Source organism: Hyperoodon ampullatus, assembly GCF_949752795.1.
Source record: "Hyperoodon ampullatus genome assembly, chromosome: 2".
Classification (NCBI taxonomy): domain Eukaryota; kingdom Metazoa; phylum Chordata; class Mammalia; order Artiodactyla; family Ziphiidae; genus Hyperoodon; species Hyperoodon ampullatus.
The window spans coordinates 37,396,713-37,412,058 of NC_136915.1; the positions used below are offsets into that span (position 1 = coordinate 37,396,713).

Consider the following 15,346-nt stretch of genomic DNA (forward strand, 5'->3'; position numbering starts at 1 on the left):
ATCTCCCAACGCACGTTCAGCACCTACCACAGCTCCTGACACACAGTAGGTGCAAGGCAGACATCCACCACCTCCCTCCCCATGGCCACTGCCGGCCCTGAACTAACCACCACCTCCCGCATGACTTATTACACACACACCCCGACGCCCGTGGCCTCCCCTTCTGCGATTTCTCCTCACTAGTCCTCTCTATACAAACTCAGATGGCGCTGACTGGAACCCAACTCTGACCAGGTCACTCCTCTACCCAAACACCCTACGGCTCCCCCTCAAACAGCTCAGCCGGGCGCACCGATCCCAGCGGGCCCCTCCCTTCCACAGCCTAGGCCCCTGCCCTGCCCGGCAGCCCAAGCCTCCAGCACGCCTGCCCCCTTACTCTGTCAGCACCTCCTCCACCCCAATGCTCAGCAGGAGTCCCCGCCAGGTAGGCCCCACAGGCTTCCCCTGCCACACATACCTTAGAAGGAGACTCAGAAGATCCCTCCAGGGCCCAGGGTCATCGGTGATCTGCACACCCCGCCACTGCCCTCCACGGCATTGTGGGAGAAGCCAGCAGCTCCTGGAGAGGGCCAGGCTGTGGGATCTGCAGAGCCCTTACCCAGCATCACCAGTGCCGCCTCACCTCCCAGCAAGATACACACCACTCCCCACTTCGGGCTGGCAGCTCCTCACACAGTTAATTAGCACCATGTCACTGAGGACCAGCCTGAGTGGCCAGTGACAGGAACTGACCCCTGACCCCAGGGCTGGGAAACAGTCCACATCAAACTCTTACAGCGCGACCCTTTTAGCACGCACAGTAACTCGGGGCACCGCTAGCTGAAGCTCATTAAAGCTGTCTCTTTGGCGCGAGGGCCATTAACCTCACCGCTCAAAACCCGCACCTCCCCTCCCCGCCTCTCCCAGCCCAATTAATGCCCTGCATCCTCCCCCGCTTCCAAGCACCCTCACCCACACCTCAGAGCCAGCCAGGAGCTGGCAGGGCAGCCCTCTTCATTCACAGATACAAGGACCAAGTGCCAGGAGCCCCCAGTGCCCTGGGGAGACCCTGGCATGGGCAGAGCGACAGAGGAGGCAGCTCCTTGAGCGGCCACTGTGTGCTCAGACCGCACAGGCCCTTCACACACGGGACCTCGCTGAGCTTTCCCAACAGCCCCGAGAGGCAGGTGGCATCGGCCCTTGTCTAAGGTCACAGGGCCTGAACTGCTTCTGGCTCCAAAGCCCTGACTTCATTGCCACCCACAGCCTTGGGCTGTCCCCCCTGGGGCCCACCCAGATGGAAAAACCTTCTTCTCTGAAGAAAGAGGGAATACTTCAGGGGTCCCAACCCAGAGTCAACATGGGTGAACCAACAAGAACGACATCACTGAGTCCCAGGAGGCAGCAGAAAGTGGGAACAAGGAACCCCTTCCTCTCATGAACACCCCCAGGACAGATACACAGAAGCAGGGCACCCAACTCAAGGCTGCGTGGGGTACATTAACCCAGTCCTGCCAGCCCTTCCCACCAGGCAGACTCAGTTTCTGGCAGCTCCTCCTTCCCTGGGCCAATGCAAGTTTTCTCAGTGGCCTTGGTTCTCTGGTCCCTCCCTTTCCCGTCACGCTTGCACTGATTCATCCACTCACTCACTCACTAACTGTCCATTCATCTACCATAGCATTTGTTGAGCACCTACTTAGAACTAGTGTGTACGGCACCAACTGCCTCACTGATTCTGGATCAGAGCTCTGATCCTGTCCTCATCTCACTCACGAACTTCCTGTCTCCTCAAAACCTCACAAAAAGCCACACCCTCTAACCTGGCATTCAAGGCTGGCTTGTTCCCCGTTTAATTTCTAGCCGTTTCCTAACCCAAATGTCCCACTCCAGTCACGGCAAACTACTTGCAGACGCCCAAAATTATCCTCTCAGCATGTCAGCCTTCCTCCTGCCCTTGGGCTTTTGTACACACAGTTTCCCCAAAGTGGAAAACCCTTCCCCCATCTGCCTGCCTAGCAAACTCCTATTCGTCCTTCAGGCATCCCCTGACTCAAGTCTCATCTTCTCTAGGAAACTTCCTGCTGACCTCCAAGGCCTATCAGCTTGCTAGGTTTGGGGTCTCCTCTAGGATGTATGAAATAACTCCTGTGGGAGGGAACAGCAGTGGTTGTGGGGTACTCCCAATTCCCCAGGCCCGTTGACCACTTTCTCTTTCCCCCTGGACCCCAGGAGAGCCTTGGGGGCCAATAAGAATGATATGGGGTGTCCCTGAAGTCAGTGAAATGTAAATGAAGAAGTAGAAGCCACCTGGCAACTGAGGACAGGGGAAACCTCCCTTGGGGCAGCCCAGGTGTTTCTATCACGACCCTGAGTACCCTGGGTGGCAACTGCCCAGTTCAGTCTCTGTCTCCTCCCAGGATGTGAGCTCCCCGAGGACAGGAACATCCACTCAGCATGCCCAGCCCCACTAGGCACCTGTGATGTCTGTGGACAGAATTAGGGGCCAGTCTGTAGCAGGTGACTGGACCCTTTTGGTGTTATCTTGCCAGGCCCCTCCCCCTCATACCTCCCCAAAGGTACACAGGTTATGATGATGTCGTAGCACCACCCAGGGTCACCCCTGCTCCTTCCCACTTGGAACAAAGCCTATGCCTGTCAAGTACCCTGCTTGAAAGCATTTGTATGCACATGTGTGCAGATGCACACACAAAATAAGATACACAGAAATGAACAAACACACTTTCTGATGGATACACATACAGGCTGATGGTTGCTTCCATACATAGACCGGTGCCCCCAGGAAAATGTATATAGATACACTGTTACACATACACGCATCCCTCAAAAAGATACACATACATGGACACATATAAACCCCTAGACAAACACACAGAGACATGCAGCTGAAGGTGCCATTCACACACACATACACTCACAGACACATAGCCACAATGATATATAAGAAGCTAGCAGAGCCTCCAATGCCTAGAACCAGCCCCCTCCCATGCAGGAATCCCCCCTGAGGGTGCACCCCCATCTGGTACCCCAAGTGGCTCCTCCCAACCCAGGCACCGCTCAATGGAGGCTGCTGCTCCTACGGGGGAGTTCAATACCCTGTGGACAGAGCCATCGGTCAGAAGGACCCTGACTAATTAAAAGCTGGTGAGGTTTAAATAATTCATCTCCTTAACTCCCATTGATCGCCCAGTTTAGTGGCCACAGACTTGAAACAATATTAAACAGCCTTCTCTAGCTCCACAGGGGGTGGGTAAGCTGACATGTGCCCACCCCTCTGAGGACATCACCCACCAGAGATGCAGCCAAGGGCAGGATCCCTTGGCCTGAATCCAAGGCCACCTGTGACCCACCCAAAGCCCAGACCCCAGCCTCCTCTTGAATGTTGTTTTGAGAGATCCTTTCCAATGGTCAGATTCCACTCTCCCCTCACTCCACCCCCCTTCCCTGCTCCCCCCAGCTATGGAGAGCACCCTGCTGGAGCACTGAATGAGCCACGGAACCCCTCTGTGTGCCAGGGGACTGGGGCATGTGGGCAGGGGATGGACCGAGTTGCCAGGGGGATATGTGGAGGGACTGACCGATGCCGCTGTGGGGCCGGCCTATGTGCTGCAGGCTGAGGCCCTTGTTCATGTCTAGAAGTCCATTCTTGGGCCAGCAGCCCATGGCGAAGCTGTAAGCCTGGAAGACAGGAGGCAAGAGTGGTTACCAGAGGCCCTGACCCCTGACCCAATCCCATCACTCACCAACACCCCCAGCCCCCCATATCTTCCCAGCAAGGGCTTACTCTCATCATGCCACTTCATGGGAGTCCCCTTGCTGGGCCCCCTTTCCACCAGGGCCCCCTCCAGAAAACCCCTTCCTTCTCCACAGCTCCCTTTCTCCTGGGTGTCTCCCCATCAGAGGCCCCCAGCTCCCACGGGGTGCCCCTCACCAGGCTCCTTCCTGGAGCTCCCATTTACTAAGATTCTCCTGATCAGGACCCCTCCTCTCACAGGGCATCCGCTTCAACCCATGCCCCCCCTTTCCAGAGTCCCTGGCCCTCTGCTGGGGCCCCTCCCCACAGCATTACTGGTCACAAAGACTGCTGTCGGAAGGGACTTGGAGACCAATATATCCAGACTTCACTCCACAGACAGGAAAACTGAAGCCAGAGACGAGGGGGCCAACTACCTGCCTGTGGTCAAGTTGCTTTTGACCTGGAGGCAGGCCAGACTGCGGAGCTAGTGCCACATGGGGGCTCAGCTGAGGAGGGGTAAGGTCACCTGGCCGACTCAGGCAGCTGTGAGGGGAGCACGTGAAGAGTGTGTGTGTGTGTGTGTATGTGTGTGTGGTGGGGAGCAGATCTTGCTGAAGGTCAAGTGCTCACTTATGCATATTCAAAGCAGCCACCCATCGATCTGTACTTAATTGTTTTCCTGGGGTTGGGGAAGGAAGTGCTGGGGGTATCGATCTGCTCAGGCCCCCAGCACTCCATTGTCCCCCTCTGTGCCCTGGCCGCCACCCACCTCCATGGTGGGGGGGCAGGGCACACGTCAGGCCAGGGACAGCACCTTCTCTTATATCCCTTACAGGCTCGATGACTAGATGTCACAGATGAGGAAACTGAGGCCAAGAAGAGACTTATAAGGGTTAGAATGCTATTAAGTGGCCCAACAGGGATTTAATTCCTGTTCAGCCTGCTAGCAAGTCCCAGGCTTCTACCAGTGGGCTTGCGAGGCTAGCTGACTCTTCAAACATTGCCCATCTCCTCACCTTAGAAGTCCCCAAACACCAGGCTGTCCTCCCAGTGGCAGGAAGGTGACAGCGTGTGGGACAGTGGTCAGTGGGAATGAAGCTTGGGTGAGTTTCCAGAAGTTGGATGGTGAGTCCACTGGTGGAACTAAGGTGACTGCTAGCCATGGTCAGGCAGGCACTGCAGAGCCCCCGCCCACCACTGGGCCCAGGAGGTCTCCATACCACTGCAGACTGCCTCCCAGTGGAAGAGTGCCCAGCACGGGGTCAAAAACGGAGGACAGGAGGCTGGACACACAGGCTGTGCCAGGACCAAGGGGCTGGGCAGAGGTCTAGTACCCTTCCTTCCCAGCTGCAGGAACCAAGCCTCAGCCCCTTGGGCACTGGGAAGCTAGGAGCCAGTGTACTTCAACCTCAGCCCCCTCCAAAGCCACTTTCCTTGACCACAGAGGTACCAGCCACAGCCCAACTTCCCAGCCAACCCTCCCACCCTTCCCCAGGCCACAGCTGTACCCAGAAATCGGGGGCTGAGCATGAGGCTCAAGGACAGGGGAGAGGACGCTGGCTTGGAGCCAGGGCAGAGCTGGGACACAGGCAGCAAGGAGAACAGCCAGTGGGCGGTGCACAGCTGGAGGAGCTGCTGAGCGTGGTCAGGGCCGCGGCTGGAGCGCAGTGGGCCAGAGAGCAGTGGCGGGCTGGCTTTCAAGTACTTTAAAATCACTTACAAAGGGCGGATTAAACGATCAAAAATTCCATTTAATAGGACAAATAAAGAAATAACAATCTACTCTATCAGCCTGGAGAAGGCGAGCTGGATGGGTTTTTTTCCCTCTAAAAAGGAAAAAGGGAAGGAAGGGGGAAAAAAAAGAAGGATAATGTGTGTTTACTCAAGCAAAGAAAAAAATATTTAAGTGATGTCGGGGAGAAGATTGCAGTAACTAGTGAAGAATAACATCGTCTACTTTGCTGTCAAATCACACCCGAATTTCAGTAATAGATTCTCGGCTGACACTCAATTCAATTCGAAGGTGATCCTGCTTTATCCCAGCCCATCAAATATTAAACACTTGCATTAGCAGGTGCTGCCGCTTCCCGGCTTAAAGCGGCGGGCGGGCGGCAGGGCTGCGGAGGCCCCTCTGCTCCGCTTGCGGCTCGGGGACAGGGCAGCTCAGCGTTATCTGCACGTCATCCTGAGTCTTATCGCAGCTAAGCGGGAAGACCACTTCAGATAACATTAGGCGCCTGCCCCGATGCGTCACCATGATTAGATTATTATTATAATTATGACCCCCCAAGATCTTCTGCAGATGGGGATGTGCAGAAGCGGGGTGGAGGGCAGCAGAGCCCAGGAGGGCCAGACTGGGCCTGGCTGGTCCAGGGCAAGCCGGGACCCACGGGGGGAAAACACGGGTACCAGGCAAGGCGGTAGCCCGGTCCCGCCTGACGAATGCCTTTCAGGAAGGGCAGTCTAGCTTGTCAGAGCCGGGGCGAGATGAATTGGCGTCTCCACCGCGGCCGCGGGTGTCATGCCGCACAGTTTCGTATTCTCAGATAAGGCGTGATAACCAATTGCTGCCGTGACATGGCCTCATCCAGCACTTCCTCAGGGGGGCATGGGCGGGGGGAGGGGAAGGCACGTGCACATGGGTCTGCCAAGCTCCTAATCAGACGGATTTAATTTTTACAAATGCTGCTTCCAGCGGGGCCTTCACATACCAGCCAAAGTCCAAAATGATATTAAAAACGGTTAATTAAAACTGCTCTCCTTCAGCCTGGGCTCCCCGCCCCTGCTGCCCCTGCTGAGAACCCTGGCATATCTCCTCCAGGTGCTGCCATGCACCTCTGCAGAGCAGAACCTTCAGAAGTGACCACCTGCCTCGTGGAAACCCCCCCTAGGCACAGTACCAGGGCACAGCCCCACAAGCTCCCCTCAACTCCTGCTATCCTAGGTACCCCTCAGGCACAGCCAGCAGAGAGCCACCCAGAGAACACAGGGTCCTTTCACAATCTGTGCTCCTATCAATGTGTGGTCTGGATCTTGCACCTGCTGCCCCTGTGAGCCTGTACCCACATGCCCACCACCCCCAGCACTCACTTCTAAAGTCCTTCCCCTGCTCCCCCCCACCCCAGATATATACACCATCAAGCACGAGTACACACACCCACCAAACTCTCCCTCAGGTGACTCAGCCCATCCTTCCATTCCCTACTCCCTTCAGGCATCCTCCCTAAGAGATTACATCCATCTGTGAATCTTAGCAGAGCCTTCCCAGGAGTCCAGCTCAGGGCAAGGTGAAGTGGGCTATATATCTCAGAGATTCTGGCTGAGAAGTCAAGGCTGGGACCAGAGAGCCATCAGAGCAGGAGGATTGGGGAGGCTATCCCTTGTGGGTTGCCCACAAGCACAATGGAGAAAGACAGGCCCATGCGGGGTTGGAGATGGCTAGGAGAGCTTCCTGGAGGAGGTGGTACTGGAGGCACCAGGAAGAAGACACAGCAAGGACAAAGGAGAATGACAGGAGCAAGCTTGATGAGAACAGGCAAAGGCTGGGGTATGGCTAGGGCAGCCAACATGGGTGGAAGGAGAAAATATTTTGGGGGCTGCCTCCCAGCTCTGTGCAACACTGGCCACTGTCATCAGTCAAGGGGCCCTAATATTGTCTACCCCCTTTCTCCCACCTACTTCCTATCCCCATTCCCTCCCTCTCTTCTGCCAGCCTTTGGGGTGTGGGGTAAGGCACCCAAAAGCTTTTTGACCCTGATCAGTGCTGGGCAGAAATTTAAGAGCCAAAGCCTGTGCCTGGGCCCCTTTCCCATGATGGTTCCAAATTCTCTGGGTGTCACTTCTCTAGCTGCACCTTTCCCAGCTACCAGGGCCCAACCTGCCCATCTGTGGCTTCCCGGCCAGAGGGTGGGGCAGGTGGAAGGATGACGGAGAAGTCCTATCCAGGGCAGGTAGAGTCAGGGTGAAAGATGCTGGGCCTCCCAAACCACCCACCCCAGCCCTGTGCCAGGCAGGCACGCACACTTTCCTTCCCCTGGGCTGCTGTAATTTCCATGCGCAGGGAAGCAGGTGCCGAGCTGTTCCCGGCTGGCTCTCCCCTCTCGCGGCTCTGCCCGCCTTGGCTGCTGCCCCATTAGCTTAGTGGCCAGCCATCTGCGACGGGCCTGCCGCGCAGCCCTGCTGTAGGCGCGGCGGGTGGCCCCCTGTGTAACAGGGAGCTTTGCCATTAGCGCCTTTAATATTCTGACACCTCAGCACAGCCTGCTATTACATGCAAACGCTGATCGCCCTGTGAAATTACATTGCTGGGCCCGCGAAATGGAATCGTGTATAATCAGCCTCCTCCATGCACTGTCAGTCCCATCACAAACACTGCGCCCGGCGGCTTACGGGGGCTTAGCAGCTGCGACAAGTGTATTGGGTTTAATAGATGAAGTAGCCCTCATCGGCAGCAGCATCAGATCCTTCAAAGAGGAAAGAAGAGGCATCGACAGCTGCTAGGGTGTCTCTGCCCACCCATTTGCTACCTTACCAGGGCCCTGAGAGTAGGGTGGACACAGAGTGGGCAGGGCAGTGGCTGGGTCTAGAACCCAGCTCAGACCGCAAAGAGAAGCACAAACTGCTCTGCAACTTCCAGAAAACCCACAGCCTACAAGCTGGCAGCAGCACATCTGACCCATCCATCCTCCCCACGAGGTCACCCTGTGGGCCTAAGGCTGAAGGGTCATTTCCCAAGAGGAGGAATCAAATCAAATCACCTGCCTTTCCCATAAACACCCAACGGGCAAAGATATAGAGGTGATACTCTGGAGGATGGGGGGAGAGAGAGTCTGACAGACATAACTACTACCTAACCTTTTCTTTAACTGGCCAACACATCTACAGATGGTGAACCAAGTACCAAGGCAACAAATATATATGAGGATGGCATTCCCAGCAGCCCAGGCCTCATGGAAAGGCAGTGTGTTCAGGCTCAGGCGTTGGTTCCCAATTCTGCCAATTATTAGCACCATAACTTTGGATGAGTTATTAAACCTCTCTGAGCCTCAACTTCCTGTACTGTAAGATGGGATGATAGTTCTTTCTCCCCGGTATACCTGAGGTCACTCAGGAACACCCACTCCCACTGCCACCTCCAAATATTCTTGGTGCCATCACCCAAAATGCAGATTGCCTTTGAGAATGCTGGTCCCTCTCCCTTTTCCAGGTTCAGTTTAACACCGATCATGGCAGACTGTATTTTCCAGTGACTGTCATAACATTATCTTCCATCTCACATATGCTCTTCTTGCAATATGACTCTGATAAACCTGCCATCAAGAGGGGGAGTCTAGGGCTTCCTTAGTGGCGCAGTGGTTAAGAATCCGCCTGCCAGTGCAGGGGACATGGGTTCGAGCCCTGGTCTGGGAAGATCCCACATGCCGTGGAGCAACTAAGCCCGTGTGCCACAACTACTGAGCCTGCGCTCTAGAGCCAACAAGCCACAACTACTGACTCCATGTGCCACAACTACTGAAGCCTGCGCACCTAGAGCCTGTGCTCCACAACAAGAGAAGCCACCGCAATGAGGAGCCCGCGCACCACAACGAAGAGTAGCTCCCACTCGCCGCAACTAGAGAAAGCCCGCGCACAGCAACAAAGACCCAATGCAACCAAAAATAATTAATTAATTAATTAATTTTTAAAAAATCATAAAAAGAAAGGGGGGAGTCTATACCTCTCCCTTTGAAATGGGGTGGGCTTTTTTTTTTTAAACTATTTCAACTAAATAGTAATGCAGAAGTAATGCTATGTGATTTCAAGGCTATTTCAGAAATGCTGAGGAAGCTTCCTCCTCACTTGCTGGAACATTTTCCCTGGAGCCCTGAGCTGCTTGTAAGTGGTAAGACTGCTCCAAGGCAGCCATGCTGTGAGGAAGCCCAAACTAGCCCACAAGCAGAGACCACATGGAGAAGCCATGAGACTAGGTGAAGAAAGAGAGATGCCCAGCCAGCCCCCAGCTGCTCCACCCACACACTGTGCCAGCTCCAGTCACTGACCACAAATACGTGAGAGAACCTGGGCCAGAACTACCTAACTGAGCCTTTCCTGAATTCCCGACTCATAGAAACCATGAGAGATAATAAAACAGCTGTCGTTGTTTTAAGTCACTAAGTTTTGGTGATAAGTTATGCAGCAGTTCTGGAAAACTAATGCCTACTCACTTCTGGATAAACTGTGTCAATACTTTCAACTTCCTCTTTCTGGCTGCTTCTAGACAATTCTTCCTCTCCTTCTGGGACCTCATTCTAAATCATCATCACTGGGTAACTTCAGTATCTACGGGATAAACTCACTCATGAATCTAGCCTCTTGATTTCTCAGCTCCCTGTGCTCTAATGACCTTCTCCTCTACCAATTTCAGCCATCTCTCCCTGGGGCCACACCCGGGGCCTTATTACCCAGCATTGCTCTCCTTCTGGAATCATACAATGACAGATTCCACTCTGACCGCAGCCTCTGTCCTTCCAGCTTTTGAACCCTCTCTCCCTCTACTCTTGCTTTTTTTCCTCATCTGTCAATCCCCTTCTAGCCCTTTTCTACCAAACCTGGACCTCTTGAATCTATGACTTCAACCAGCCCAATCTTGAACTTCCCTAAGAAACCCCAACATGATTCTGTTTCACCACACTTGCACTTGAGCTCAGTGATGCTGGAAAGAAGTCACTGTTCTGTATAGGAAGTGGCCACTATAGATCCAAGATCACTATCTTAGCAACCCTCAATGGTATCCAACCACCCTACTCCCCTCCTACTTTCACAAAGAAAATAAAAGCTGCTAGGCAGAACTCTTCCAACTGCATGCCCTTCATATACAAATGCATCTGTATCCTTCCCCACCTGCTCGTGCACCAATGCTGTTCTAATGTTAGAGACACCTCACTTCCAGTCTAAGGGGCAAGCCCACGCTTGTGCTGTACATCTCACTCTTTTTCCACTTCCTCAGGCCCTGTTTCATCTAGTATCCCCTTTCTAAATTCTGAACCTCCCCATTTCTGCTGGCTCCTTTCCATTAGCATTCAAGCATATGCTTGAATCTCTATCATCTTTACATAACTTTTTGTGTCTTTGTTTCCTTTTTGTAAAATGGGCGTAAAAACAGTTCCTATCCCATAGAGTTGATGTGAATGAGTTATTGCATGCACGGTGCTTAAAACAATGCCTGGCTCTTTGAAAGTTATATAAGTATTAGATAATTATTTTTAAAGTCTTCCATTTATTCCACATCCTGATCCAGCTACTGCCTGTTCTCCTGTTAACAACCAAACTTCTCAAGGCTGTCTCCACTCACCTCCCCAACACCCCTTAACCCCTGCAGTCTGGTTGCCAGCCTTATCATGTCACTTAGCTCCAGCGAAGGTCAACAGTCCTCACCATGCTGCCCACGTCTATGGACAGTTTCAGGCTCTTGCTGCCTTTGCCACCCTGCAGCCTGCTTCACATCTTTGAAATCCTTCTCCTTTGATTTTTCTCAACACCCTACTCTTTGAGTTTTCCCCTCTCTCTGACGTCTTCCTCACAGTCTCCTGTAGAGTCTCATTCATCTGGTCATGTGTGGGCTTATGCATGTTCCCTTCCCGTTTCTGTCTGTGCTCTACCACCCTCCCTGGGTGATTTCTTCAACTCCCTGGTCTTCGACCTCTCCAACTTGCAAATTGATATTTTTTGCCACTACTTGAGTGTCAAACATATATATTCTATTGCCTACCTGGCATTTCCACCCAGGCACTTCATTCTCAGTAGGTTTAAAACCAATTTCAACATCTCCTCTCCAAAGTGCTCCTTCTCCTGGGCTCCCAAATCCCAGTGAAAACCCTTACCATCTACCTGCTCTACCAGAAATGTGGGGGCCAGCCTTGCTTCCTTCTTCTTCCTTACCTCTCACCAAGGCCTGAGATTGCTGTTCCATGCCCCCAAGACTCTACTCGAGCAATTCCTTCAGCCTACCCAGGATGCCCTCTGCATTCTCCCACTTTTTTCCCTTAATGAACATATACTCTTCTTTCAACACTCAATTCAAAAGTATCTTCCATCACCAGGCCTTTCCTGACTTGTCCCTTCCCTAAACCCACCCAGACTCTGACTAGCATCTGTATTATTAGATCTGTTTATAAATCGGTTGCCCCATGATGCTGGGAGACTCTCGGGGTGGGGCTGTATCTGCTCTCTCTGAACGGCCTCCTTTGAGGGAGGGGCGAGAAAGCACCTCTCTGGATATAATCCCGCCAGGCAGAAAGGCCTGGTTTTCAGAGTTGCTGCTCCTGCCAGTCCTATTCAGTCTCCTTCAGGAACCACTGTTGATCCTGTCCAGCGGAACAGCAATCCCACCCGACCCCCAGCCATCCTTGGAACTGGGGGCTCAGCTGCCTGGGTTAGGAAAGAAGGGGAGATTGTCCCTGTCTCCCTTCTCCTTTTCTGAACTCTTTGGTCTTATGGGTGGTCTTGACTCCATTCCTCGGGCCAGCAGAGACCTGGCCAGCACGGGTATAGCAGCAAAAGGACGGACACTCCCATCAGGTGACACAAACACATCCTTTCTACCTCCAGCTGGTAGTTCTCCATGTTCACAGTGTTCCCTGGCTTCCAACATACTTCAGGGGCACCAGAGCTGCTGCCGCCTCTGTCCATCAACAGCACTTGAGTGGAATCATTATTTTCTCTGTGTACTTAACCTTCCTGCTCACTGCCTACAACAGGACAGCTGCCTCTAGTGCGTGGGACCATCACCACAGCAAAGGCTGGGGCTGTGCCACAGGTCCAGGACCCACAACATTTGGAAGGCAGCTGCCAGCGCAGTTTGATCCCTTGGGTCCTGAGTCTATTTTTGGGTAGAGCAATCTTCCTCATGTTCCCAGAGCCCTTGCTTCACTGCTGAGTCACAGTGGACTTGGGGACACTGAGGTTTCTGGGGAGAGAACCAGATAAGGAGCAGGATCCTGAGCCGTGCCGCCTGAGCCTCCACAGAGGAGGCTGGCCTGGCTGGGGCTCCACGTGCACTGCCACAGAGTCGAGGCAGCAGGTCAGTCTGAGCCAGCTGCCCAGAGTGAGGGCTACATTGTGGGTTTTCTTTGTTTTCATTACAGTTTCTTCTCCCATTGCTTCTTTTGAGCCAGCCCTTTCCTCCCCGGGGTGCTGGGGATTGAATGAAACACCACCCCCGGCTCCAATAAGTGTATTTCAATTACATCTGTCACTGCATAACGATATAATGATATATCATGTGATATTAAATCCATGGTAATCATATCAGGGATTTTTTTTTAATCGTGCACTAATCGCATTATTACATCTCTATAATTAACAACAGGAGGTATGGAAATTCAGTTAAGGCAGAAGGCTCAAGGTACTCCCCCCACCCCACCCCCGCCCTAGCTCCCCCAGATTAGGGCCCGATTAGGAGATGGGAACTGCAGGGCACTAGCAAAACGGGCCAAAGCTCCCACCTCCCAGTACCTCAGCCATGGGCACAGCCTTCAGCATCCGGGGCTGGCAGACATAGGCCAGACTGAGACCAGGGTGCTTGCTGTCTGTCTTGTGGCTGCTCAGGAAAGAGCCTGGGGCAGAGGCCACACAGAGAGGGCCAACAACAAGGCAGCTGGGCCTGCCAGACCTCCTGTCATTGCAGCACCAAATCTTCTCCATGGGGAGGGGTGTTTGTTACCTTTCCTTCAAACCAGCAAGGCCCTCAAAGGTGCTTGTAGGGCACAAGGCAAGTTCCTGCCTCATGGCCTCCTAGACCAGAATTCCTCCTACTGATGCTACACATACTCCCTCCCTTGACCTAGCCCTTTGTGTTGGCAGCTCTTAACATCACCAAGTCCAGCAGCTGTGATGTCTCTGCCTCTCAATCCTATCATCCCTGAGCTGAACAGACCCAATTCTTCTTGGGGCCATTCCTCCCCAGTTCTCCCTCTGAAGTTTGGCCCTGACTACTGCATGACAAGTGGATTTCTGATAACCACTGGAGCCGTTCTCCCATCCCCCCAGATGGTCCAAGTTCTTATGTCCTCCCACCCAGGCCTATATGGAGAAGGGAGGGGCTTGGGACTGCAGCCTGAACTATGTCAAATGACCCTGTCTCTCCCACCCCCTTCCTGATACTGAGCTGTCAGGACTAATCCCCTCAGGGGTGTCAGAAACCAGTCTGCAAAGCAGAATTTTGTGTTTCAAGTCCAAAGCTTTGAACTTAGCATGTAACTAGTCCTCAGTGAGGGGCAGGCATTTTGCTAAGTTTGACTCTCAGAAGTTGGACAGGCCTGAAGATGAAAGAGAAAAATCATGTCCTTTTTCCTAATAAAAAGGAGACACTAATAGCAGTCAGCACTTAGGCAAAGCACTTTAAGTTTCTAAAGTCCTTTCCAAATTAAAATATAAGCCTTTACTGAGCATGTGACACCACCACCACGGCCACCCAGCCCTCACAAACGAAGGCAGGTACGTGCTGGCACCCAGCACACACACCTTCACTTCTTTCTCCCTAGGAAAATGGAAAGGGTGCTCAAACCTTCATCCCAGACCTCCCTCCCTCTTTGTTGGCTTGCTCATGTAACACACACTTAATGAGCAAATCCATGTGCCAAGCTCTGTGCCCGGTGCTGGGGATAAAGCACACTAGGCGGCTCGCTGCCTTCTAAGCTAGGGACGTCCCTGGCGGTCCAGTGCTGAAGCCTTCGCCTTCCAATGCAGGAGGTGCTGGTCCGATCCCTGGCTGGGGAGCTAAGATCCCACATGCCACGCAGCCAAAACACCAAAACATAAAACAGAAGCAATATTGTAACAAATTCAATAAAGACTTAAAAAGAAAAAAGGAGCTTCCTAACTAGAAGGAGAGACATGTCACCTCACACATGGTGGGGGACTGAGATCCTACAAGAGCCCCAAGGGAGAAACCAGCCTTAGAGGGGGAATAACTGAGAAGGACCAAGATGGCTTTCAATGGAACATCCAAGGTGGGGTGGCTGTGAAAGGTGGATATGCAGGCCAGGAGCTCAGTTCCAGGGGTCTGAGCTGAGACAAGAAAGTCCTAGGAAAGCACATGGGTGGCGCAGGACACTGCAGGAGTGGATAAGCTCACCCAGGAAGAGAATAAGCCTTTAGGGTCAACGAGGCCCTTCTCTTCTCTGATGTTTGGACGGAAACAAGGAAGGCTGAGAGACGGGACGGCTGAACACTAGAGCCTCCAGAGCTAAGGTCCAAAGAGACTTCTCTCTGGGCACACCCAACATCCTGGCCTCTGTCCCTCCCATTGTCATCTCCACCTTCACTTTACCCAGATGTGACAGGACGAAACAGTGTGGACTTCAGGCTCACACTGACTTAGTCACAACAAACATTACTATGAGAGCCTATTATATGCCAGGCCATATGTGTACTTGTAGCAATACAGACACAGTACTGTCCTCAGAGAGCTTCCAGTCTATTAGAAAAAGCCCATGTTAAATAAATAGCAACATAAATAATCATTAAGTTATCAGAAGGGCTCAAAGAAGAAAGGTGGGCTGTTTATAGGATGGAAGAGGGGAATCTGACCTAGCTGGGGAACTCTGAGGACAGGTCAGCAGAAACTGACTGACA

At 53.0% G+C, this 15,346-nt stretch overlaps 1 protein-coding gene across 6 annotated transcripts in view; it reads right to left on the bottom strand.

Moving 5' to 3' along the window:
- Positions 1-15,346, bottom strand: part of ERI3 (ERI1 exoribonuclease family member 3) — a gene marked incomplete at its 5' end in the record, with an annotated part of 129,180 nt that overhangs the window by 21,897 nt on the left and 91,937 nt on the right. For 4 of the 6 annotated variants that reach the window (XM_079696439.1, XM_079696438.1, XM_079696437.1 and 1 more), the window contains one exon: positions 3,576-3,675. In XM_079696439.1, the coding sequence (XP_079552565.1) occupies positions 3,576-3,675 (100 nt within the window). Of the gene's footprint in view, positions 1-3,509; positions 3,676-15,346 lie in introns of all 6 variants that reach the window. The other 2 variants (XM_079696436.1, XM_079696434.1) reach the window with 2 other exon arrangements.